At 44.9% G+C, this 27,645-nt stretch overlaps 2 protein-coding genes and 1 long non-coding RNA gene across 3 annotated transcripts in view; 2 read left to right on the top strand and 1 right to left on the bottom strand.

The window, feature by feature from the left end:
• Window positions 1-27,645, bottom strand: part of lipf (lipase, gastric) — a 944,109-nt gene that overhangs the window by 424,979 nt on the left and 491,485 nt on the right. The window lies entirely within an intron of this gene.
• On the top strand, window positions 3,208-3,722 carry LOC115377933 (uncharacterized). Its single transcript, XR_003930080.1, has 3 exons — window positions 3,208-3,343; window positions 3,470-3,538; window positions 3,659-3,722. It is a non-coding gene; the product is annotated as an uncharacterized LOC115377933 (long non-coding RNA).
• On the top strand, window positions 3,793-25,740 carry LOC115377523 (uncharacterized). The gene is made up of 4 exons (XM_030077334.1): window positions 3,793-3,798; window positions 3,842-3,910; window positions 4,305-5,164; window positions 25,626-25,740. Exons 1-4 carry the CDS (start codon window positions 3,793-3,795, stop codon window positions 25,738-25,740), a joined length of 1,050 nt encoding a protein of 349 aa, XP_029933194.1.

Genomic DNA, 27,645 nt, shown 5'->3' with positions numbered 1-27,645 from the left:
GTGAAAAAGGAAAGTTATTTGTTTTCATGATGAATAGTTGTATGTGTTTTTTTTGTGTAGGTTTATATCAGGTTTTATTTGCATGGAAGTGTTTGATATATGTGGTTCAGTTGAGTGTGTGTGGCTTTTGTGTGCATTCAAAGAGCAAATAGTTGTGTCATAGGCATTGCTGTGTCAGTGGTTGGTCCAATATGATTGTAAGAGAAGGTCTTCCTTGTGTGACAAAGGGAAATTATTTGATTCAATATTGATAACTGTAATGTTTTTTTTTTTTTTTTTTTTTTTTTTCATGCGGGCGTGTGTGTCCTTTGCTGTGTGCATGAACCGTAGTTTGATGTATTTAGTTGGGTGTGTCTGTGTCCACCGGTATGGCTAAGCTGTGAGATGTTGTCAGCCACTTTCTGTGTAATGAGGAAGCAAATAATGTAATTAGGATGCCAGTTTGCTGGTTTATTATGATTTTGAGAGGAAAAGGTTTTCTTAAGATGTGTCTCTGTTTTGAGCAGCACAGTCGTGTTTTTTTCGATTACTTGAACACAATGTGGATGCTGGTTTGTGTCTTAAGCATTTTATAGAGAGAAAGACCTTATTTAAAATTAAAACCTAAAAAATTGCTTCAGCTAAGTGTATTCAGGATCCTTTCAGTAACTTTCTGTTCAATTAAATGTTTTTTTTTCTATAAGACAAGTAATGTTTAAATCAAACTGTTTCATTTAATTTACAGATATTGATATCGATTGGCTGTGAGATCTGGTGTTGTTGAGAGCGAGAGACCTGCAATTGACCTTCGAGCGACCTGCGAGCTACATCTGCGATCCTTTGATCCAGGACAAGTTTACACAGACATATTGATTCAATTTAAAAACAAACACATAACTAATTGTTAATCAACACACATAGTTTTACTTCTTTGACACACAGACACACACACACAGACAGACAGACAGACACACACACACACACACACACTCTGCCAAGGTAAGTTAAAATATTTATGTATTTGAAGGCTGACCTTGTCTGGGAAAGCATTGTTTGTGAGTATGATTGGCACAGATTCACTTGGATTTTTAAAGTTTCTTTGAACTTTGGAGGAAATTTTATTCATTTATTTTTTTTGTCTGTTTGTTTTTCATTCCTAGATGCCCCGTGCCAAGTCCCACCGGCGGGCCCAGGCCCAGAAGCGGAGGATGGCGCAGCCGCAGCCATGGACCCCCCAGCCGCCTGTCCCCGAGTTCGTTGCTCGTAAGTATCAAACAGTTTATTTTTTTAATGTTTAACTGACGCAGTTTGAATGTTATTTGAGGAAATACAAATTTTGTGTCATCATACTTTGTTGTCAACCACACAGGGCGCGGTACAGGGTACCGCCATCGCGTGCGGAGATGGCCGACTTCGAAGCTGACCCAGCGCAGCTTCAAGTTGGTCACTCCTGCCCAGAAGCCGGACCAGAAGGTATTAGTTTTTCTTTTTCAGAAACACAGTGCTGGTCGTAAGAAGTCGGTGTCTATGTTCTAAAGCCGTGTCTCTGTCGTTGCAGATGGTGTTCGTCGTGGGAGACTCCCACCTGCGGGCCCTGGTGGATGGGATCGTCGCGATGCCGGAGGTACCTCTGTGTTTTTCTTTTCTCTCTGTTCCAGGTGCGCATGCAGCAGAGCTGAGGACGGAGGTGTCCCACGCCGCTCTCCCCTGGACCCCGGACGTGGTGTGTGTGCTCGCCCCGAGCAACAACCTGACAGCCAGCAGGAACATCGGAGAGGCGTCGCTGGACTTCGGTGCTCTCCTGGCTACAGTTTGCAACCGCTGGGCGAAGGTGTGTTTAATTTGCAGTTGGCAGTATTTGTTTTGTCCTGTGCTGTCACAGTAAGCGTGTGTTTTCACATGTGCTTTTTTAGAAACCTAAATGTGATTCTAAACGTGATTTTTTTTTTTTTTTTTGTGTGTGTGTGTGTGTGTGTGTGTGCGTGTGTGTGTGTGTGTGTGTGTAGGTGTTCGTGCTGGATTTCCCTCCACGCCTGAACATCGAGCCTGGCCTGCAGGAGCTGTTCCGCCAGGAGTACCGCCGTGTCGCAGCACGCATGGGTAGGTCTTAGTTTTGGTCATCAGTTTGATTATAAGTGACGTATCGTGAACCTAACCTCACATGTTTTACATGTGTATTTATTACCAGAATGTATAATATTTCTCACTTTTGCGGCAGGTCTCCCATACGTGTCTGTGGCAGAGCACCTCCCTCTGGACCGTTTGGAGCTGTGGAGCCGTGACGGTGTAAGTACAGCATACTTTGTTGTTGTGACATGACACATGGAGGAGTTGAAGGTTGTCATTTTCGATACACCAGCTGAGCACAATGTGTTCTGTGTTTCACTGTTTTCCAGGTGCACCTCAGCGACAGCGATGGAACGCCGATCCTCGTCCAGGCCCTGTGGGACGCCGCGGTCCGCCAGCTGACTCCTCCTCCTCCTCCTCCTCCCTCGGTGCCCCCCCGGACATCGCCTCGTGCCAGGGTCTCCCCCGTGCTGGTTGTGACTGGACACAGCCCCGCGCCCCGCCACCGTGACCCACTGGAGTGGACCGTCGTCGGACAGGAGGGCAAGGTAATGTGTTTGAGTCATTTTCTGGCTGTACATTTGTACATCTTTTCTGGTTTTACGCCTTTAGTTTGTGTGTGTGTGTGTTTTGTTTTTTTTTTTAATGGTGACAAATTTTTTTTTGTTGTGGTTTTTAAGATTCGAGCATCTCCGGTGCAAGAGTCTGTCCTCCCGTCCAACCCCGTCTGGTTCAGCGGCGACATCCTGGAGGCCATGGAGAGGGTTTCGCCATCCTCGGACAGCGACGTCACTTCCCTTCTGCCAGCTGGCCAGGTAAACTCCCTGATAATTACATTTATATATTAGTTCTGACTTTAAGGTGTTTCTGTTAAGTTATAAAATGTTAAATGGGTTTGCCTCTAATGTTTCCCCTTGTCTCTGTGTGAGTGTGTGTGTGAATGGTTGTGAGTTTTTCCGAGTGCGTGCTGTGTCTTTTTGAGTCAGGTCATCATGCTGCTGGTGGTTGTGTGGCTCAGGTCCCAGGCTGCTCCAGTACATGTGGCTCCCCTCGGCATCCGCATTCCTCATCCACCAACTGTTTTTACATTTTTTCCTTTATATTATACATATAGATCTTTTGTTGTGTTTTTTTTTTTTTTTTCTTTGCTTGCAAAGTCTATTGTAGGTGTGTATGTCCTGGACAAAATTGAATTTAAGACTGCATTTAACAAGGTTTGTTTTCCTTCTTTTAGACTTCCCGTGTGAGGCGTTCGCCGAAAGGTGTTGCCACAAGGCGTAGAGGAGGAAAGCGGCAGGTTGGTATCATATTTAGTATGTGAAATATGTGGATTGTTTTTGCCATATTTTGATAACACATGCAGAACCCGAATGAATGAGTGCATTATTGAAATGAGTCTTTTGTCTTCCCCTATCTTTTTTAGGTGCCGGCAACACCTTCACCTGCCCGTGTGACCGTGCCTGCCTCCGGCCCCAGACCAGCGGTGCAGCAGGTTTGTCTTTGTTTAAATATAATATGCGAGTTATCGTTTTGAGAGGTTGCAGGGAAATGGTTCTCCTGTGATTTAGTGAAACCTTGTTTGATTTTTTTTTTTTTTTTTGTCTTGTGTCAGGTGGAGGCGACAGCCCAGGAGTCGTCCAGCGTGGTGCCAGGGGTGGTCGTCGTCCGGGAGGAGCTCGTCGCAGCGTGCCCGGCCGTCCCGGAGGTGCAGCAGAGTACTTTTTATAACGTGCAGAACCCGAGTGAATGAGTGCATTATGTAAATGAGGCTTTTTTTCTTCCCCATCTTTTTTAGGTGCCAGCGAGACCTTCACCAGCCCGTGGGACCGTGTCCGCCTCCGGGCCCAGACCAGCGGTGCAGCAGGTTTGTATTTGTTCAAATATAATATGTGAGTTAGCATTGAGAGGTAGCAGGAAAATGGTTCTCCTGTTTTCATATTTGTTTGTTGTGTACATTCTGTTTTATCAAGTTATTCTCAATTGCACTAAGTATTATTTACACTGTTTATTCAGTTGTTTACACTGTTTAGTCTGTTGTTTACATTTTGTTTTATCTAGTTACTCTCAATTGCACTCATTATTATTTAGCTCTTGTTTTTTAGCACTAGTTATATAGACCATATCGCACTAGTTATATACACTATATTTAATTTTTAAAGGGTCCCACAATTCCATCTCTGCTGTAATCTGGAAGCCAAGCAATGACATTTCGTTGCCAAAATCTCACTGCTATGTTTTTTTTTTTTTTTTTTTATCAGGTGGAGGCGACACCCCAGGAGTCGGCCAGCGAGGTGCCGGGAGTGGTCGCCGGTCAGGAGGAGGTCGCCGCAGCGGGCCCTGCTGTCCCAGAGGAGCGACAGAAGATCTTCAAAGCTAAGGCTGTTTTTGTTCCTTCTGTTTGTGTTAGTGATGTTCAGTCAGAGTCTAGCGCTAATGCTGTGGCAACAGGGTCTAACATAGATAGCAGCAGGATTAGGCTAGCTAAAGTTGTGCGCGGGTCGTTTCATCAGGGAAATGCCCGATTTGTGTATGGTGGTGTGCAGTGTATGGCTATAGCTTTGGTCAGCTTAGCCAAACACACGGTGAGGAGCGCGTTCTCGTGGGACAGGCTGGATCTGGATCGCGCGTTGGTTGAAGGTGATGAGTTGTACACGAGTTTGCGTGACCTCAACATCTTCAGCCATGTGTCTAATCTGCTGTCTGTGCCAGATTTGCCACAACAGCTGGAATTAGACGGACAGTTGTTTAGGTTCGGTTTTGGCGACACAGTGTTAGGCGAAGTAGGCGTGACCGAAGGTGAATACATCGACTTCGGTGTATTCATCAGCTTGCGTAATGGACTGGAGAGAATCTTCAGTCAATACACCACATGTCTTTTGACAATGTGCGGAAACACCACTGCCATCGTGCGTGAGGGTGGACGGTTCGCTGTGGTCGACAGTCACTCACGCAGTAGCACTGGCTTGTTACACCACGACGGTACAAGCGTGGTTCTGCATTTCGCCTGTCTTGACGACCTGCACAACTACATCTGTCGTTTGGCCGACAGTCTCCGTTCGAGGGAGAAGCTCTTTGAGCTGTGTGGTGTGACGGTCAGCACGGATGCAAGTCCAGCGCGGTCTGGTGTGTCTGTGGAGAGTCTCATCACTGGGATGAGCGCTGCTCCAGCACCAGAGTCTAGTGTGCTCACTGAGGCTGGGACAAAAAGTGAGGTGTCTGCAGGCGTTTGTGTGCCTGAGTGTGGTGTCAGCATTGCCGCAAGTCCGGCACTGTCTGGCATTTCTGTTTTTAGTTTCTCCAGCGAGGTGAGCAGCGGTTCAGCGGCAGAACCAACGGTGACCGATGGCAGAAAGCGTGTCATTTCTTCCGGCACTTGTATGTCGAAGAAATCCAAGAGTTTCGATGTCCGAGAGGTCAATTTGGACGTCGAATTTGTTAACGAGGTGAGAAGCGAAGAGCTGGTCTTCCATCCCCTCGGCTTAGATGTTTGTCGTGCTTTATGCACAAAGTTGAACGTCGATTGCGTGAAGGTTGTTAGTCCGGTAGCCACAGAGGAGGGGTTGTTAGGTGTTCCTTGTAGCAAAGAGAGGATTGTGGCCGATGGGAACTGCTTCTTCAGAGCCATCTCTCAGGTGGTGAGTGGTTCTCAGAAGCACCATCGTAGGATTAGGTTAGCTGTATGTAAAGAGTTAGAAAGGAACACTGATAGATATCAGAGTTTTTTGAGGACTGAGTACTCCTCTGTGTTAGAGTACATTGAGCAGTCCAGGATGAGGCGTGTCGGTAGTTGGGCCACAGAGGTGGAAATTCAGGCGACGGCCGATTGGTTAGGCGTTAGTGTGTTTACGTTTCATGAAGGACGTTGGATAAAGTATAGCTGTAGCAGTAAGCATTTGTCAGCGGAGTGTATTTACATAGACAATGTCACGGGACGGCATTTTGAGAATGTTGTTTGCGTGTGTAAGCCTGGACTGCATAGTTGTTACGGGTACTGTAAACTTAGTGAAGTGACGGGTTACAACGTAAGATCTAGAAGGATGGATGTTGCAGACAACACAGCGGTTAGGTGTAGTGATGTAGTTGGTTCTGTTGTAGGTGTACAGGATAGTGTCAAGGTTGTGGAGGCTGCTAGGGAGTTAGTGTCAGGTAGAGAGTCAGTGAAGTCAAAGTATCTGAGGCAGAAACAGAGGAAGCAGGAGAAGTTGAATTTGTCACTTAGGGAGAAACGCCAGTTAATGATTAGAAAGAAATATCAAGAAAATGTAGTGTTCAGGGAAAAAGCTAAGTTGTGCAGTGTAGGGAAATATAGTAAGAATTTGCCCCACAGAGAGAGGGTTAAAGAGTTGAGTGTTAGTAAATACAGAGAAAGTGTAGAGCACAGGAATAGTGTTAAGGCCAGGAGTGTGGGCAAATATAGGGACAGCATTGAGCATAGGGATAGACTTAAGGCCAGAAGTTTTGTCAAATATAGGGACAGCGTTGAGCATAGAGAGACAGTTAAGGCCAGGAGTTTTGTGAAATACAGAGACAGTATGGAGCACAGAGAGAAGCGTGTAGAAAAGATAAAGAGCAAGTATCATGGTAGTGTAGAGTATAAGCAGAGAGTTATTTCCAAGGTGATGTTAAGCAGAAAGCAGAAGATAGAGAAATCTAAAGATTTTGGGTTTGTAATGGAGCAGTTTTTAGAAAAGGTCAGAGATGGACCTGATTTTGTGTGCTGTGTGTGTCATAGGTTGTTTTTTAGATATCAGGTGGTGATTTGTGAAAGGGAAGCGTATAGGCAAAGTTCAGCGACAGTGTCTACTGCAGATAGGTGTATAGGCGGACAGTATTTGCATCGGTGTAGTGGGGAGTGTGTTGCGCCGTGTTCGTTGGTTTCATCGCGCGGTAATTTGTGGATCTGTTATACATGTGATAGGAAGCTTAGTTCAGGTGAGATGCCAGCTGAATGCTGGGTTAATAACTTGGAGCTTGATCCCATTCCTGCTGAACTGGGATCTTTGAATAGTTTAGAACAGCATCTTATTGCGTTACACATTCCATTCATGAAAATGTTGGCACTGCCTAAAGGCGGGCAGAATGGAGTACATGGACCGGTGACATGTGTTCCAGCCAACATTGTTCAGACTGCGAATGTGTTGCCACGTTCGAGTATGGAGGGGTCTCTGCTTCAGGTTAAGCTGAAGCGGAAACTCACTTATAAAGGGTATTACGAGTACCAGTTTGTCGATACGTTGCGTGTAAGACAGGCGCTAGAGTATTTAAAGAGGACAAATGTTCATTATAGAGGAATTGACTTTAATGAGGACTGGGTTAACGAGTTTGTTAGGGAGGAAGATAGGGAGAGGGAAGAGGCCGAGTCAGGCAGTGAGGATGAGGCTGAGGTTAGGTCAGGGCAGGTTACGGTTCAGTCTGAAATGTGTGAGCTAGCGGAATCAGCAGACATAGGACAGGATGAACTGTTACATGACAGACAACAGCACTGCATGTTTCAGGACACTTGTCTTATGCCTGTTGATATTGGTCAGGAAGCTTTAGATCAGTATTTTAAAGATATTTTGAACATTGCGCCTGCAGAAGGGAATAGTCCGGTAAGAATGCTTTCTGACCACACGAACGAGGCAAAGTGTTTCCCGGTGTTGTTTCCCACGGGCGGTAAGACATTCCATGATGGTCGGTGGCATGACTTGACGTTGGCGCGTTATCTTAATAATAGGATTATGCATGCCGACGGTCGTTTTGCGCGTAATGTAGAATATATATTTTTTGCGCAGTACGTGTCGGAGTTGGACAAGGTTGTGTCCAGTGTTTCTGTTGCGTTGCGGAAGGATAAAGGAGGTCAGAGGCCTCAACGGGTTAGCGAGGAAATGTTGGCAGATGCGGACGCCTTGAAGCAGTTGTTGGCGTGTGATGATGGGTTTAGGTTTCTTAAACCCATCAGAGGAACTCCGGCCTTCTGGCAGTCTGTCCAGAAGGACGTGATGGCTTGTGTGCGTCAGTTAGGTATTCCTACGTGGTTTTGCTCGTTTTCGTCTGCGGATATGCGCTGGCAGAATCTTCTGACCAGCATCCTGAAACAGGAAGGCAGATCGCAGACGGTAGAGGATTTGGAGTGGGCAGATAGGTGTGCGTTGTTGCGACGTAATCCTGTGACCGCGGCGCGGATGTTTGATTACAGGTGGCATTGTTTTCTGAAAGAGGTTCTCATGTCTCCCTGTCAACCAATCGGCAAGATCGTTGATTACTTTTATAGGGTAGAATTTCAGCAAAGAGGCTCACCACATGTACACTGTTTATTTTGGATCGAGGGTGCTCCCCAAATTGATAAAAACACAGATGAGGAAGTCGTAGAATTTATTGACCGTTATGTTACGTGTGAGCTACCCTCAGATGATGACACACTATTGGACACGGTGTCATCAGTTCAAACACATTCCAAACGACATTCAAAGTCATGCAGAAAACACAAAACGACATGTCGTTTCAATTTTCCAAAACCTGTTTCTGCGCGCACATTCATTTGTAGAATGCGGGAGTGCAAGTGTGATAAGAACAAGAAGACAGGTGAGGCTGAATCTAATTCAGAAAACAAGCCAGCCTGTAAATGTTTTGAGGATAGGGATAGGATGCCAAAAGAGTTTGCTCATAAAATTCTTGAAGATGTTAAAAAAGCTGTGGAATGCGATGTGCCTCCTGCTAGTGTAGAGGAGTTGTTTCATAGTTTGCGTATTAATCAGGAGATTTTTGAGCGGGCTTATAGGCGTTTAGAGAAGAAACATAAGGTAGTTTATAGGAGAGGGGTGAACGAGGTTTGGGTTAATCAGTATAGCAAGAAGTTGTTGAAGTGCTGGAATGCTAACATGGACATTAGCTTTGTCACCGACGCCTACGCAGTAGTGATATACATAATATCGTATATTACGAAAGCAGAGAGAGAAATTGGCCTCCTATTGACTAATGCCCAAAAAGAAGCAAAAAAACAAGGGAATCTCTCTGCTAAAGAAGCCCTGCGGAAGCTGGGCAGTGTATATTTACACAACAGAGATGTTTGTGCGCAGGAGGCGGTGTATAGGCTAACGAACATGCACCTTAGGGAGTGTTCCAGAAAGGTTGTGTTTGTGCCGACAGGCAGTAGGATAGTTAGAATGAGTTTGCCCCTCAGTGTGTTGAGGCAGATGGCCGCCTCCCGTGATCTACGGGAGGAGGATATGTTTATGATTAGTATAGTAGATAGGTATAGGAATAGGCCTGATAGCGACGTTTTTGATAACATGTGTATGGCTACCTTTGCATCTGAGTATCGTGTTCTCAGCAAAAATGAGATGTCTAAAGACAGAATTGAACTGAAGAATGACTTAGGATTCATTCTTAGGAGAACACGCACTCAGTTTGCAGTGGTGCGATACATGCGTTTTAATTTGGATAGAGAGGAGGAGGCACATTTTCAGAGCCTGTTGCAGTTGTTTCTTCCTTATAGAACTGACTCAGACCTCAAACCTGAAGGCTTTGAGCTGTTTGAGCAGTTCTATAACGATGGTGAGGTGTTGTTTAGCGACGGCTCTGTACATTCGGTTAGTGATGTTGTCGATGAGAATAGGGCAAGGTTTGAGGTAAATTGTCCTCACCTTGAGTTAGCTCAGGAGATAGCTGCGCAAAACAACGGTGTAGATGAGGATGTTTGGGGTGAGCTTTGTCCTGAACAGGAAGCGGAACGCCTTGAGGGTTTAGAGGAGATGAGGCAGCAGCGGGAAGGAGAGATAGCAGAGGAACAGTTGGTTGAGTCATTGGTGAATGTGCCAGATTTGATTGTTGGTGGCAGACAGGTAGCGCAGTTAGAGAGAAACAGGTCCATTTATCTAGAAGTGAGGGTTTGGCGCTTCTTAGGTCTCTGAATGAGACACAGCTTGCTGTTTTTTATAGGGTGAGACAGTGGTGTCTGCAGAAGGTGATGGGTAAAAACCCAGAGCCTCTGCGTGTATTTGTGACAGGTGGTGCAGGGACGGGGAAAAGTCATTTAATTAGGGCTATTCAGTATGAGGCAGCGCGGCTGCTGTCAACACTTTGTGATCAACCAGACGATATCTGTGTTTTGTTAACTGCTCCAACAGGAATAGCTGCATACAATTTAAATGCAGCAACAATTCATCACACATTGAGTATTGGCAAACAGGCTAGTTTACCTTACATCCCTCTGGGTGAAGATAAACTAAACTCTTTGCGAGCAAAATTAAGTCACCTCCAAATTTTAATCATAGATGAAATAAGTATGGTTAATCACAACTTGTTGGCTTATGTCCACGGTAGATTAAGGCAGATAAAACAGACAGGCGACTTTTCCCCGTTTGGTAATGTTAGTGTGATAGCTGTCGGGGACTTCTATCAGTTGCCTCCCGTTAAAGGGAAGCCTCTGTATAGTTGTCCTGTTGGTGTGGACCTGTGGTGTAATTTCAGCATCGTGGAGCTGAAAAAGATAGTTAGACAGAAGGATAGTGTTTTTGCAGAGATGCTTAATAGGTTAAGAGTGCGTTCCAGGGCCACCCCAATGTTAGATAGCGACGTTGAAATGTTGAAGATGCGCGAGACCGGCGAGGTGAGCTCAGCCTTGCATATCTTTGCGACGAATAGGCAAGTAAGTGAGCACAACCTAAATTATCTGTTTGACTGTTGTCCTGATTATGTCACCATTGAGGCGCAGGATTTTGTGACTAACAGGACAACAGGGAATTTGGAACGGATGCCTGGGCATCACGGCGTTGCGGCGGACACGTCTCTACCGGAGACTTTGTGTATAGCGAGGAACGCGCGAGTTATGTTGTGTAAGAACGTGGATGTTGCGGACGGCCTGGTCAATGGAGCATGTGGCACGGTTACTCAGGTAGTTTTTGGAGAGGATTCCACGTTTCCTCTCACCGTGTATGTTAGATTTGATGATGAGAAAATTGGTTTAGATAGGAGGAAAAACCGTGCACATGCAGCAGTAGAATGCCTGCAGTCTACTGCCATTGATCCAGAGGAGGATAGAGCCACCAAGCGTGGCGGTTTGCGTCGTCAGTTTCCTCTGAGGTTAGCGTGGGCTTGCACTGTTCACAAAGTGCAAGGACTCACTGTGGACGAGGCGGTAGTGTCTTTGAAGAGGGTGTTTGCACCGGGGCAGGCATATGTAGCGCTTAGTCGTGTTAGGGCCTTGTCTGGACTGATCATCGAGGATTTTTCAGAGAGGGCAATTTATTGCAAGGACGCCATAAAGGAGGCCTTGGATAGCATGCCTCCATTTTTGATTGAGCAGCCAGAGCCTTCATTAAATGCACACAGTTTCTCTGTGTATTTAATGAACGTTCAAAATTTAAGTCGCCATGTGTTAGATTTGGTGTCTTGCACGCAGCATTTACAGCTTACCTGTATTGCTGTGACAGAAACGTGGCTCACTGCACAGTCCTCATTAGACGGTGTCCAAATTGAAGGTTACACTTTCCACAATCGTCCTCGTGGCTTGTGTTACAGCAGCAGTAACCCCAAATTGGTAGAGCTAAAGAACCTAGAACACGGTGGAGTTGGTTTGTATAGCGTAGACAATTTGGACTGTGATATTCTGCAGGTGCCCGATTTGAATCTGGAGTGTTTGGTGTGCCTGTACAACAAATTCAACATATTGTTGGCAGTAATTTATCGCCCACCGTGTTATCCAATTTCTTTATTCAAACAAAATCTGGGGAAGTTACTTGATTGGTTGCATCCAATCAGTAACACAATTGTAATAATGGGGGATTTCAATGACAACATCTTAAAAACATCATCAATTTCCAAATTTATGGGTGAAAAAGGTTTTAGTCAGCATGTGACACAAGAGACTACAGAGAAGGGGACACTAATTGATCACGTTTATGTTAAAACAACACGGTATGATGTGGATTGTGCAGTGATGCCCACATACTTTAGCGATCATGAAGGTGTTTTGTGTGGTTTTAGTGTTTACGATGATCAGGGGTTAGGTGTTGACTTCGAAGAGGTAGAGGGCCTCTTCGAGTCAGACGTAGATTTTGATGAGGGTTAGGTTGGTTTGTTTGGCAAAGGAGGCAAACAATGAATTCACACTACTGGTGTAAATTCTTTGTTTGATGAGTCAAACGGAGCTACATTGCAGTGTCCTGGTGCAAATGTTAGTGTTGTCGCGTTTGTGTGTTGGTTCAGAGGAAACTGACTTGTAGTGTGTTGTGTTGTTCATGGTGTGTACATTGGCTACCACTATGAATGTTGTCTTTTTAGAGCCTGTCCCACTGTAATTGTGTAGATTGTTATTTATTGTCATTATTTATAGTATTTATATCGTGTATTTATTATTGATTTTAGATTATGTATTTATGATGTGGAATAGATGATCATGGTTAGATCTTAGATTAAAGAAATCATGTGTTTCAGGGGGAATTAGGGAAGGTTTAGTTGTGGAGAATCATGTGTAGGGACGTATATCATGTAATCATGTGTCACAGGTTTATGGATGTGTTAGTCTCTGTTTGCCACGTGTTAGCTGTTGGTCTCTGTTTAAAGTTGAAATGTGAAGAGTTCATTTGCAAAAACAGATAAAAGCCATTCTTAAAATGGATACACCGTTTCACTGATACTGCTTGGAGTACACACACACACACACACACACACACACACACACACACACACACAAAGCATGATTTAGGATAATAAACATTTAAAAAGGTTTAATGAACTCAAATGGGGATCTGTTTTTGCAAATGAGCTCTTCATGTATATCTTAAAATTTTAAATGTATGTCTATTTAAAGTTTAAATGTATGTCTGTTTAAAGTTGAAATGTATATAGTTCTGCATGTTTGAGTCCATGTCACCTTCATGTGTACTGTCTGTACACAAGAGGTTCACTTCCAATAATGAAGTGTTCCGTCTGGTGTGCATGAACTCAGAGCAAATCTGTTGTGGCGCAACAAGGCACAGACTCCCCATTCTGTACGCCTGAGCTGCCACAACAGGACAGTTATTTATATAAAAAGTAAATCCATTACCAGTCGTCTATTTTCCAGTTTTTCTGCTCCCATTTGTGTCCCCCATTCTTAACTTTTCTGTCTCCCTATGCCTCACCAACTTTACACAGTTGGGTGGCCCTGTCAATAAATTGTAGTTACTTTAGTTAGTGTACTATGAGATGCAGTTGGTCAGTGATGTTTGCCTCAAAATGTTGTCTTTTTTTACTCGAAGGGGAACTTCCTGGTTGAAGATGCTACTGTGGTGCAGCGTCCCAAACTTCCCTACCTCCCAAGTGAGGATGATGTCGCCTTGTAGCAAGTGGCATCGTGGGACAGAGACAGCACATGCATTGTACCTATGTCCTGTCAAAGTAGTTGAGATGAACTTTAGTCTCAGTATTGTAGTTCTGGGACATGAGATGTATGAGATAAGAGTTAAAAATGTAATCCTATCTTAATTGTAGTTTGTTATCTGTGTTTACAACATCTATTGCACGTCTGTCCGTCCTGGGGAGGGATCCCTCCTCTGTTGCTCCCCTGAGGTTTCTTCCTATTTTTCTCCCTGTTAAAGGGGTTTTTTAGGGAGTTGTTCCTCATCCGATGTGAGGGTCTAAGGACAGAGGATGTTGTATTGTTCTGTAAAGCCCTTTGGGACAAATTTGTATTTGTGATTCTGGGCTATACAAATAATTAAAATTGAATTGAATTGGAATCCAGGCCTATGCTATTTTATTTTTCTTACATGAACAATACATGAAGTACAGCCATGATTTTTCTAAATGTTTGTCTTGACAGAATAAATAACTAAACTGTACTGAGAAAAAAGGTCAATGACTAAAAGTAAAATGCAATCATCAAAACATTTCCATGTAAATAAAATTGAATTGAAAAATAAATTTTATATTCTAAAGTACAAGATGTTGTCTGTCATATTATGAATGAAGGTCCTTTCAGTGTATTGTGAAAAACAAGTCTGTAGTAATACTACTCCTGCTTTACTGTGTAATGCAATATTATATAATGACATAGAGGGTTATATGTATAAATTGTAATGGATTAAAATAGTATATTATTCACATGGGTAAAGAGTTGACATGTAAACATGAGGAAATTATCCAGCATTGATGGCATCAAGAATGAAGAGATGACCAACAGAGGAGCTTATAATGTGTAAGTCATGAGTGTAATATTCCCTCAGCTGCATGTTACCCTGCCTGATGTTTGCTTTTTGCTTTTTTTATGAACAAATTTAAAACCTCTTGAAGTATTGATGAGTTAAGATGAAGGACATAATGTCACCATTTTAAAGACTATTTTTGAAAAGTAAACAGTTATTTGAGAGGTGTGAGGTTTTATTACCAAAATGTCAGAGGCATAACCCACATGGTTTGGGCAAAGTGTGTGTGTGTGCCTGTGTGTGTTTGTGTGTGTGTGTGTGTGTTTTTGAGTGTGTGCGTGTGTGTGTGTTTGTGTGTGCAGCTACGGCCTTGGTATGTGTGTGTGTGTGTGTGTATTTGCCGCTGGCAGCTACGGCCTTGATACTCATGCCTGTGTGTGTGTATTTGTGTGTGTTAGATGTCGGGCTCGATGAGATCTACGTTTCGGCGTTGGTTTGGTCTTTCTATCACATTCCTGTGGGCCGCAGCGGCTGCCTTCGTGTGCCTTTGTATGCCTAGGTGGCGCTAGAGAGCCCATTTTTGCACCCTGGTTGGTCCGAGTTGCCATTTTATCGAATTTTTCGCCAGACCTGGGGTACATGCCAAATTTGGTGAGTTTTTGAGCATGTTTAGGGGGTCAAATTAAGGGTCATTTAGACGTAATAATAATAACAAAAAAAAAATGCTGCAAGCAGCAATGGACAACACTCGCACCCCACCGAACCCACATGCATGTGTGTGTGTGTGTGTGTGTTTGTGTGTGTGCGTGTGAAATGAGTACTAGCAGCTGTGTCATGGTCAGACCAAACTGCAGGAAGAAATCCTCATTCAATCCAATGGAGAAATCGTGAATGTGTGTGTGTGTGTGTGTGTGTGACTGTGTTTGTGTGATTGTGTGTGTGTGTGTGTGTGTGTGTGAGACATCATCCCCGCCCTGTGTCCACGCCATGAACGTGCAGACAATTTGTCCGTTTTTTCATTTTTAAGGTATTTCTGGTGCTTTTATTGTGAAAGAGTTGGGGGCTTTTATTTTGAAAGGTCGAGGACTTCCTAATGTGTGCTTGACATGAGGAATGGCAGCTGTGTCATTATCAGAGCAACATGCAAGCAGACAGTGGACTCCTCATTCAATCCAATGGAGAAATCATGAATGTGTGTGTGTGTGTGTGTGTGTGTGTGTGTGTGTGTGTGAGAGAGAGAGATATGAGTCAGCTGAGAGAGATATGCTGAGAGACATTGCTGTGTCGCTGTGTTGCTGTCATGATCAGACAAAATGACAGACAGTCAAATCCTCATTCAATCCAATGGAGGGCTTTTATTTTGAAAGGTCAAGGACTTCCTAGTGTGTGCTTGACATGAGGAATGGCAGCTGTGTCATTATCAGAGCAACATGCAAGCAGACAGTGGACTCCTCATTCAATCCAATGGAGAAATCATGAATGTGTGTGTGTGTTTGTGTTTGTGAGACATGAGTCAGCTACGGCCAGCTGCCGCTGGCCGTAGCTGACTCATGTCGCTGTGTCGCTGTGTCGCTGTGTCGCTGTGTCATGATCAGACGACAGTCAAATCCTCATTCAATCCAATGGAGGAATCGATAAAACCCAACCCTGTTTGAGGTCACGCCGCTCGGACATCGTTTGAGTTACAGACGCCATTCGAATTTTAAACAAGTCACAAGACTCGGCTCTATAAATCTTGTACTTACACGATTTCGCTATCTTTTACCGTTTTTGAGTTATGGCAGTTTAAGTTTGACTGTTTTCTCTTCTCCTGTTGACGGTTTACAATGGGTGTGTATTGCGGAACTGTCAGTTGGCTAGAGTGAGTCACATGACCGGGCAGAGTGCAGAGGAGAGGACACCAGGGTCCAAAATGTTCGAAAAATCTTGACCGCGGCCACAAACTTGTTCCAATTTAAAAATTAATTTCATATTTTTGTAGGAATTTTCGTCCTCTTTCGTGTGGCGTAAGTTTCGAAGCCGTGCGACCTTTACTTTAGACGCCAGGGGCCTAATTAGCGCCAAGTGTGCGCCTCTTCACGCCAAACTCCATGGAAAAAACGACGCCCTCGAAGTCGGCGTTGCCGACTTCGAGGGCTTATAAATCCCAAACGGTTCGAATTAATAATAGACCTTTAGCAACTTTTGTTCAGCACTGTATCCTCTTTCATGTATTAGCTTTTCAAGCCGCCACGATTTACGGCCTTGGAGGAGATAAATTTTGTTCAAAGCGCAATTTTCGGGCCCGACTTTTACTTTGAAAGGCAAATTGTGGACTTCCTGTTGAATTTAGGTCGGGGGGGCGAGCGCGTGAAATCTCGGCCTTGATGAGACCTACGTTTCGGCGCTGGTTTGGTCTTTCTATCATGTTCCTGTGGGCCGCAGCGGCCGCCTTCGTGTGCCTTTTTGTGCCTAGGTGGCGCTAGCGAGCCCATTTTTGCACTTAGGGGCTGCGTTTTTCCATTTTATCGAATTTTTCGCCAGACCTGGGGGGCGTGCCAAATTTGGCGAGTTTTTGAGCATGTTTAGGGGGTCAAATTAAGCGTTATTTGGACGTAATAATAATAATAAGAAGAAAAAACGATACAAAAACAAAAACAATAGACCCTCTCTCCGATGGAGGGCGAGGGCCTAAAAAGAAACGGTACAATAACAATAGGCCCTCTCTCCGATGGAGGGCGAGGGCCTAATTAAAGCTGCAAGCAGCGTTGGTCGGCCCTCGCACCGGTGCCGGTCCGCCACGATCCGTGATGATTTTTGTGTCATTGAAGTGCAGACAATTTATCCATTTTTCCCATTTGTAAGGGTATTTTTCGGTGCTTTCAGTTGGAAAGAGTTTTGGGCTTTTATTTTGAAAGGCCCAGGATGTCCTAGTGTGTGAGTGACATGAGTACTGAGCTAATACATGAGTACTGGCAGCTGTGTCATGATCAGACCGAAATGCAGGCAGACAGAGAAATCCTCATTCAATCCAATAGAGAAATCGATCAAACCCACACCCGTTTGAGTTAACGCCGCTCGGACATCGTTTGAGTTACAGACGTGATTCGAAGTTTAAACGAGTCACAAGACTCGGCTCTATAAATCTTGTATTTACACTATTTTACTATCTTGTACAGTTTTTGAATTATGGCAGTTTTAGTTTGAGTGTTTTTTCTGCCCCCGCTGACGGTTTATAATGGGTGTGTATTGCGGAATTGTCAGTTGGCTAGAGTGAGTCACATGAGCGGGCAGAGTGCAGAGGAGAGGACACCAGGGTCCAAAATGTTGGAAAAGTCTTGACAGCGGCCACAAAGTTGTTCCAATTTAAAAATTAATTTCATATTTTTGTAGGAATTTTCGTCCTCTTTCGTGTGGCATAATTTTCGAAGCTGTGCGACGTTTACTTTAGACGCCAGGGGCCTCATTAGCGCCAAGTGTGTGCCTCTTCACGCCAAACTCCATGGAAAAAACGACGCCCTCAAAGTCGGCGTTGCCGACTTCGACGGCTTATAAATCCCAAACGGTTCGAATTAATAATAAGCCTTTAGCAACTTTTGTTAAGCACGGTATCCTCTTTCATCTTCTAGCTTTTCGAGCCACTGCGATTTTCGGCCTCGGAGGAGATAAATTTTGTTCAACGCGCAATTTCGGGGCCCGACTTTTACTTTGAAAGGCAAATTGCGGACTTCCTGTTGATTTTAGGTGGGGGCGGCGAGCGCGAAAGATGTCGGGCTCGATGAGATCTACGTTTCGGCGTTGGTTTGGTCTTTCTATCACATTCCTGTGGGCCGCAGCGGCCGCCTTCGTGTGCCTTTTTGTGCCTAGGTGGCGCTAGCGAGCCCATTTTTGCACTTTGGGGGTCCGAGTTGCCATTTTCTCGAATTTTTCGCCAGACCTGGGGGGCGTGCCAAATTTGGTGAGTTTTTGAGCATGTTTAGGGGGTCAAATTAAGGCCTAACGACACGATATAATAATAATAATAAAAAAAAATTAAAGCTGCAAGCAGCGTTGGTCGGCCCTCGCACCGGTGCCGGTCCGCCACGATGTTTGTGTCATTGAATTGTAGACAATTTATCCATTTTTCCCATTTGTAAGGGTATTTTTCGGTGCTTTCAGTTGGACAGAGTTTTGGGCTTTTATTTTGAAAGGCCCAGGATGTCCTAGTGTGTGAGTGACATGAGTACTGCGCTAATACATGAGCAGCTGTGTCATAATCAGACCAAAATGCAGGCAGACAGAGAAATCCACATTCAATCCAATGGAGAAATCCATAAAAACCCACACCTGTTTGAGGTAACGCCGCTCGGACATCGTTTGAGTTGCAGACGCAATTCGAAGTTTAAACGAGGCAGAAGACTCGGCTCTATAAATCTTGTATTTACACGATTTTGCTATCTTGTACCATTTTTGAATTACGGCAGTTTAAGTTTGAGGGTTTTTTCTGCCCCCGCTGACGGTTTATAATGGGTGTGTATTGCGGAACTGTCCGTTACCTAGAGTGAGTCACATGACCAGGCAGAGCGCAGAGGAGAGGACACCAGGGTCCAAAATGTTGGAAAAGTCTTGACCGCGGCCACAAACTTGTTCCAATTTAAAAATTAATTTCATATTTTTGTAGGAATTTTCGTCCTCTTTCGTGTGGCATAATTTTCGAAGCCGTGCGACGTTTACTTTAGACGCCAGGGGCCTAATTAGCTCCAAGTGTGCGCCTCTTCACGCCAAACTCCATGGGAAAAACGACGCCCTCAAAGTCGGCGTTGCCGACTTCGAGGGCTTATAACTTAAAAACTAAGGCCGGAATGACGAAATCCCGAACAACTTTTGTTCAGCACTGTATCCTCTTTCATGTATTAGCTTTTCGAGCCGCCGCGGTTTACGGTCTCGGAGGAGATAATTTTTGTGTAATGCGCAATTTCGGGCCCGACTTTTACTTTGAAAGGCAAATTGCGGGCTTCCTGTTGGTTTTAGGTCGGGGGGGGCGAGCGCGTGAAATCTCAGCCTTGATGAGACCTACGTTTCGGCGCTGGTTTGGTCTTTCTATCACGTTCCTGTGGGCCGCAGCGTCCGATTTAGTGTGCCTAGGTGGCGCTAGAGAGCCCATTTTTGCACTCTGGGGGTCCGAGTTGCCATTTTATCGAATTTTTCGCCAGACCTGGGGTGTGTGCCAAATTTGGTGAGTTTTTGAGCATGTTTAGGGGGTCAAATTAAGGGTTATTTGGGCGGAATAATAATAAAAAGAACAAAAAACGAAGCAAAAACAATAGGCCCTCTCTACGATGTAGGGCGAGGGCCTAATTAAAGCTGCAAGCAGCGTTGGTCGGCCCTCGCACCGGTGCCGGTCCGCGATGAACAATTCATCCATTTTTCCCATTTGTAAGGGTATTTTTCTGTGCTTTCAGTTGGAAAGAGTTTTGGGCTTTTATTTTGAAAGGCCTAGGATGTCCTAGTGTGTGAGTGACATGAGTACTGCGCTAATACATGAGTACTGGCAGCTGTGTCATGATCAGCCCAAAATGCAGGCAGACAGAGAAATCCTCATTCAATCCAATGGAGAAATCGATCAAACCCACCCATGTTTGAGGTAACGCCGCTCGGACATCGTGTGAGTTATAGACTTTATTCAAAGTTTAAACGAGGCACAAGACTCGGCTCTATAAATCTCGTATTAACACCATTTTGCTATCTTGTACCGTTTTTGAATTACGGCAGTTTAAGTTTGACTGTTTTCTCTGCTCCCGCTGACGGTTTATAATGGGTGTGTATTGCGGAACTGTCCGTTACCTAGAGTGAGTCACATGAGCGGGCAGAGTGCAGAGGAGAGGACACCAGGGTCCAAAATGGTCGAAAAGTCTTGACAGCGGCCACAAACTTGTTCCAATTTAAAAATTAATTTCATATTTTTGTAGGAATTTTCGTCCTCTTTCGTGTGGCATAACTTTCGAAGCCGTGCGACGTTTACTTTAGACGCCAGGGGCCTAATTAGCGCCAAGTGTGCGCCTCTTTACGCCAAATTCCATGGAAAAAACGACGCCCTCAAAGTCGGCGTTGCCGACTTCGAGGGCTTATAAATCCCAAACGGTTTGAATTAATAATAAACCTTTAGCAACTTTTGTTCAGCACTGTTTCCTCTTTCATCTATTAGCTTTTTGAGCCGCCGCGATTTACGGCCTCGGAGGAGATCAATTTTGTTCAACGCGCAATTTCGGGGCCCAACTTTTACTTTGAAAGGCAAATTGCGGACTTCCTGTTGATTTTAGGTCGGGGGGGCGAGCGCGTGAAATCTCGGCCTTGATGAGACCTACGTTTCGGCGCTGGTTTGGTCTTTCTATCACTTTCCTGTGGGCCGCAGCGGCCGCCTTCGTGTGCCTTTTTGTGCCTAGGTGGCGCTAGTGAGCCCATTTTTGCACTTAGGGGGTCCGAGTTGCCATTTTCTTGAATTTTTCACCAGACCTGGGGTGCGTGCCAAATTTGGTGAGTTTTTGAGCACGTTTAGGGGGTCAAATTAAGGCCTAACGACACGATATAATAATAATAAGAAAAAGAAACGATACAATAACAATAGGCCCTCTCTCCGATGGAGGGCGAGGGCCTAAAAACGATACAAAAACAATAGGCCCTCTCTACGATGTAGGGCGAGGGCCTAAAAAGAAACGGTACAATAACAATAGGCCCTCTCTCCGTTGGAGGGCGAGGGCCTAAAAAGAAGAAACGGTACAAAAACAATAGGCCCTCTCTCCGTTGGAGGGCGAGGGCCTAAAAACGATACAATAACAATAGGCCCTTCTCCCTAAGGGAGGGCGAGGGCCTAATTAAAGCTGCAAGCAGCGTTGGTCGGCCCTCGCACCGGTGCCGGTCCGCCACGATGTTTGAAGTGCAGACAATTTATCCATTTTTCCCATTTGTAAGGGTATTTTTCGGTGCTTTCAGTTGGAAAGAGTTTTGGGCTTTTATTTTGAAAGGCCTAGGATGCCCTAGTGTGTGAGTGACATGAGTACTGCGCTAATACATGAGTACTGGCAGCTGTGTGATGGTCAGACCAAAATGCAGGCAGAAATCCTCATTCAATCCAATGTAGAAATCGATCGAACCCACAGCCGTTTGAGTTAACGCCGCTCGGACATCGTTTGAGTTACAGACGTGATTCGAAGTTTAAACGAGTCACAAGACTCGGCTCTATAAATCTTGTATTTACACTATTTTACTATCTTGTACCATTTTTGAATTACGGCAGTTTAAGTTTGACTGTTTTCTCTGCTCCCGCTGACGGTTTATAATGGGTGTGTATTGCGGAACTGTCCGTTACCTAGAGTGAGTCACATGACCGGGCAGAGTGCAGAGGAGAGGACACCAGGGTCCAAAATGTTCGAAAAGTCTTCATAGCGGCCACAAACTTGATCCAATTTAAAAATTAATTTCATATTTTTGTAGGAATTTTCGTCCTCTTTCGTGTGGCATAATTTTCGAAGCTGTGCGACGTTTACTTTAGACGCCAGGGGCCTAATTAGCGCCAAGTGTGCGCCTCTTCACGCCAAACTCCATGGAAAAAACGACGCCCTCCAAGTCGGCGTTGCCGACTTCGAGGGCTTATAGTTTAAAAACTAAACGAGTAATGACGAAGTCTTTAGCAACTTTTGTTCAGCACTGTATCCTCTTTCATCTATTAGCTTTTTGAGCCGCCACGATTTACGGCCTAGGAGGAGATAGATTTGGCGTAAAGCGAAAAATCGGCCGTGACTTTTACTTTGAAGGGCAAATTGCGGACTTCCTGTTGGTTTTAGGGCTTCGGTCTTCACAACATTTTTTGTCGGCCTTAATGAGATCTACATTTCGGCGTTTGTTTCGTCTTTCTATCACATTCCTGTGGGCCGCTAGGTCAGGTTTTGTGTGCCTAGGTGGCGCTAGCGAGCCCATTTTTCATCCGTGGGACTGCGTTTTCCCATTTTATCGAATTTTTCACCAGACCTGGGGGGCGTGCCAAATTTGGTGAGTTTTTGAGCATGTTTAGGGGGTCAAATTAAGGCTCAAAGAGACGTAATAATCATTTTGGGGAGAAGAAAAAACGGTACAAAAACAATAGGCCCTTCTCCCTAAGGGAGGGCTCGGGCCTAAAAACAATACAATAACAATAGTCCCTCTCTCCGATGGAGGGCGAGGGCCTAAAAAAAACGGTACAAAAACAATAGGCCCTCTCTCCGTTGGAGGGCGAGGGCCTAAAAAAGAAACGGTACAATAACAATAGGCCCTCTCTCCGTTGGAGGGCGAGGGCCTAATAACAATAGGCCCTTCTCCCTAAGGGAGGGCGAGGGCCTAAAAAAAACAGTACAAAAACAATAGGCCCTTCTCCCTAAGGGAGGGCGAGGGCCTAATTAAAGCTGCAAGCAGCGTTGGACGGGCCCTCGCCCCCCCATGCACGTCGGGGACGGCGCGCGTGTCGAAGCGCAGACAATTCGTCCACGTGTTCCAGTTTTAAGGGTATTTTTCGGTGCTTTTATTGTGAAAGAGTTTTGGGCTTTTATTTTGAAAGGCCGCGGAAGTCCTAGTGTGTGACCGACAGGACTACTGGCAGCTGCTGCATGATCACACCAAAATGCAGGCACACACACACACTCACTCACTCACTCACTCACTCACACAAACACACACACACACACACACACACACACACACACGCACGTGCACACACACACACACACACACACACAGACACACACACAGACACACACACGACGCCAACAAAAACCCACTGGTAGTACATTCGCTGCTGGTGCCCCTCTGGCCACTAGCAGCGCCCCTCCAGCAGATGGCGCCCTTAGCATGTCCAAGTGTGTGACTGACTTGAGTAGTGGCAGCTGCTGCATGATCACACCAAAATGCAGGCAGACAGAGAAATCCTCATTCAATCTAATGGAGAAATCCAGAAAACCCACCCCTGTTTGAGGTGTCACAGCTCGGTCACCGTTGAAGTGACAGACTTGATTCAAAGTTTAAACGAGGCACGAGACTTGGATCTATAAATCTCCCATTTACATGATTTTGCTATCTTTTACCGTTTTTGAGTCATGGCAGTTTTAGTTTGAGAGTGTTTTCTGCTCCCTCTGAGCTCTTACAATGGGTGTGTATTGCGCATTCCTGAGGCAGCTAGAGTGAGTCACATGTCCAGGCAGAGTGCAGAGCAGAGCACACCAGAGTCAAAAATGTTTGAAAACTCTTCATAGCTCCCACAAACTTGGTCCAATCCACATCAAAACTACATATTTTTGTAGGAATTTTTGTCCTCTTTCCATCTGCATAGTTTTCAAAGCTGTCAGACTTTTACTTTAGACTCCAGGGGCTTAATTAGTGCCAAGTGTCAGCCTCTTCACACCAAACTCCATGCGAAAAAATGAGGTTTTGGCTCTGGCCACTCTGACTTTGAGGACTTATAAAATCCAAACTAATCGAGTAATGACGAAATCCTTCAGAACTTTTGTTAAGCACTGTGTCCTCTGTCATCTGTGCAATTTTCAAGCCGCTGACATTTACGCCCTGGTAGGAGATTGATTTTGTTCAAAGGCTGAATTTTGGGCGAGAACGTGACTTTGCAACGCAAATTGCGGACTTCCTGTTGGTTTTAGGTCGGGGGTGTCAGTGCGTGATTTGTAGGGCTTGGTGAGACCTACATTTCGGCGTTGGTTTGGTGTTTCTATCACATTCCTGTGGGTCGCAGGGGCTGCCTTTGTGTGCCTAGGTGGCGCTACCGAGCCCATTTTTGCACCTTGGGGGTCTGTTTGGCCATTTTATCAAATTTTTCGCCAGACCTGGCCTGCGTGCCGAATTTGGTGAGTTTTGGAGCATGTTTAGGGGGTCAAATTAAGGGTTATTTAGACGTAATAATAATTAAAGCTGCAAGCAGCGTTGGTCGGCCCTCGCACCGGTGCCGGTCCGCCACGATGTTTGTGTCATTGAATTGCAGACAATTTATCCATTTTTCCCATTTGTAAGGGTATTTTTCGGTGCTTTCAGTTGGAAAGAGTTTTGGGCTTTTATTTTGAAAGGCCCAGGATGTCCTAGTGTGTGAGTGACATGAGTACTGCGCTAATACATGAGCAGCTGTGTCATAATCAGACCAAAATGCAGGCAGACAGAGAAATCCACATTCAATCCAATGGAGAAATCCATAAAAACCCACACCTGTTTGAGGTAACGCCGCTCGGACATCGTTTGAGTTGCAGACGCAATTCGAAGTTTAAACGAGGCAGAAGACTCGGCTCTATAAATCTTGTATTTACACGATTTTGCTATCTTGTACCGTTTTTGAGTTATGGCAGTTTTAGTTTGACTGTTTTCTCTGCTCCCGCTGACGGTTTATAATGGGTGTGTATTGCGGAACTGTCCGTTACCTAGAGTGAGTCACATGACCGGGCAGAGTGCAGAGGAGAGGACACCAGGGTCCAAAATGTTCGAAAAGTATGCACAGCAGCCACAAACTTGTTCCAATTTAAAAATTAACTTCATATTTTTGTAGGAATTTTCGTCCTCTTTCGTGTGGCATAAGTTTGGAAGCCGTGCGATGTTTACTTTAGATGCCAGGGGCCTAATTAGCACCAAGTGTACGCCTCGTCACAACAAACTCCATGGAAAAAACGACGCCCTCGAAGTCGGCGTTGCCGACTTCGAGGGCTTATAAATCCCAAACAGTTCGAATTAATAGTAATTCCTTCAGAACTGTAGTTAAGCACGGTATCCTCTTTCATCTATTAGGTTTTCCAGCCGCCACGATTTACCGCCTCGGAGGAGATAAATTTTGTTCAACACGAAATTTCAGGGCGTGACTTTTACTTTGAAAGGCAAATTGCGGACTTCCTGTTGATTTTAGGTGGGGGCGGCGAGCGCGAAAGATGTCGGGCTTGATGAGATCTACGTTTCGGCGTTGGTTTGGTCTTTCTATCACATTCCTGTGGGCCGCAGCGGCCGCCTTCGTGTGCCTTTTTGTGCCTAGGTGGCGCTAGCGAGCCCATTTTTGCACTTTTGGGGTCCGAGTTGCCATTTTATCGAATTTTTTGCCAGACTTGGGGTGCGTGCCAAATTTGGTTTTTGAGCACGTTTAGGGGGTCAAATTAAGCGTCAAAGAGACGTAACAATAATAATAATAATAATAATAATAAAAAACGATACAAAAACAATAGGCCCTCTCTCCGTTGGAGGGCGAGGGCCTAATAAGAAGAAGAAAGGAGAAGAAGAAAAAACGAAGCAAAAACAATAGGGCTTCGCACTGTTCCAGTGCTCGGGCCCTAAAAAAAACGAAGCAAAAACAATAGGGCTTCGCACTGTTCCAGTGCTCGGGACCTAAAAAGTTGTGAACTCTCGAGGCTGTTATGCTGCAGAGTTATGCTGTTGTTGTGTGTGTGTGTGTGTTGTTGGTGACTGTGTGTGTGTGTGTGTGTGTGTGTGTGTGTGTGTGTGTGTGTGCAGGTTCCGCTGGCTGAAGGGCCACGCCAAGCAGCTGCAGGGGTCGCGACCCGTCGTCACGCCGTACGAGGGCGTGTCCGCCGTGTTCGCCGTCACGCCCAGCTACTACCACCAGTGACAAGACACACACTGAACATGTTGTTCCACGTGTCACACATTAAAGCTTCTTTCTTCATGTTTTTACATCCAACTGATTGATCAAATCTTCTGCCTCACCTTTTTGTTTAATTTTTCATTTTTAATTTTTGCAGTGTATTTATTTGACCTTCATTTAACATGTTTGGGAGTTATTTAGGCAATATTCTCTGCTTGTAAGAATAAAATAATATATTGAATATTTCCTCAGCTCCAAAATGCTGATTTTTTATTTATTCACGTGTCGTGCATCGTTATCATCCAAAGGACAAATTCAAACCCTGCTCTGATTTTAAACATTAATGAGATATTAGCTTTTCTATAAATCCTGCCAAAATATAAACATACCACGATGCTGTTACTTTGTGTAAGTAAGTAGCCCTGATATAAAAATGAAATGCATCTTGAGCTGCTCTGAGTGTCGTGCAAACTAAAAACTAAAACTTCATTTTAACACGGAATGATGACAGGAAACATTCATTTATTCATTTTCATTCACTTTCCAGGCTCACAGCTGCAGTATTGAAGATCTGTGATATTTATTGGACAGTTTAATAACGTGATTACAAAGCAGCATCAATAATAATAAATGTCTCACAGCTTAACGTCATAAAAATCAACTTCAACACTTTTTCTTTGGTCCGACGTCGATCCTGCGAGCCTTTTTTCATTCGTTTGCAACAATTCATCATTTCTGAGTCGACAAAAACGCTTCCACTTGAGGCTCGGGGTTCTACTGATTTGTTTTTTTAATCACCGATCCTGATTTATTCCATAAGTTTCCCAATATTTTAGCCGATGTTTTGTTTCTACGAATTAGAAAATTAGAAATTAATTTAAAAAAAATAAAAAAACTCACCTTTCTAAACGTTAACCCATCAAGTCACTGAGGCTGAAACGGACACTTCACCCATGATGCATCATTTAGCCCTAACCCTAGCCCTGTGCTAACCTTAGCCCTGTGCTAACCCTAGCCCTGTGCTAACCTTAGCCCTGTGCTAACCCCAGCCCTGTGCTAAACCTAGCCCTGTGCTAACCCTAGCCCTGTGCTAACTAACCCCTGTGCTAACCCTAGCCCTGTGCTAACCCTAGCCCTATGCTAACCCCTGTGCTAACCTTAGCCCTGTGCTAACCCTAGCCCTATGCTAACCCCTGTGCTAACCTTAGCCCTGTGCTAACCCTAGCCCTATGCTAACCCCTGTTCTAACCTTAGCCCTAACAGTCACATGACAGACCTTAGCCCTGACTTTGGAGCAGGGTTTAGTTAGCCCTAGGCTAAGCCTCGGGATATCATCTCTGGTGTGAAAAGACAGTTCTCGGGCTAACGGAGGCCTTAGCCCGGTGTAACAGGCCAGATTAACCCTACGCCACTATACCCGGGTATAGTTTGGCCGGGCTCAAAGGAGAGAGTTCCTGAACCTTTACAGGGGCTAAAAAACAGCTCTGCCTCGGGGAAGGGACTCTGAGCGGCCCAGAAAAACTCCTGGGTGGGGCTTGGGGTTTACTTGGTGCTGATTGGATTTACTCACGGCGCGATGTGGTGTCAACAGAAAGCCACAAAATATCCGGCATTAGCTAACATTAGCTAACGTTAGCTAACGTAACGTAATCCAATCAAAGGGGACGTCACACAATTCAAATACAGACAGTGTACTGTACATCAACCAGTCAAACTGTTTCATTGCTGTGTGCTGTGTTGCCTGTTTGAACTGACTGTGCTTCTGCAAACATGTCCGAACCGGAGAATAAGAAAACAAAATACTGACAAACAAAACTGAACTTCATGAAAAATGCTGGAACACTTTCCACAACTCTCTCAGAGCCTGGATCTTCAACCCAACCGGCACCGCCCGAAAACCCTAACCCAAGCAGCAGCTCTGATCCTGCT

Source organism: Myripristis murdjan, chromosome 19 (assembly GCF_902150065.1).
Source record: "Myripristis murdjan chromosome 19, fMyrMur1.1, whole genome shotgun sequence".
In the NCBI taxonomy this organism is placed as follows: Eukaryota; Metazoa; Chordata; class Actinopteri; order Holocentriformes; family Holocentridae; genus Myripristis; species Myripristis murdjan.
This window is presented reverse-complemented; position numbering and strand designations above follow the sequence as displayed.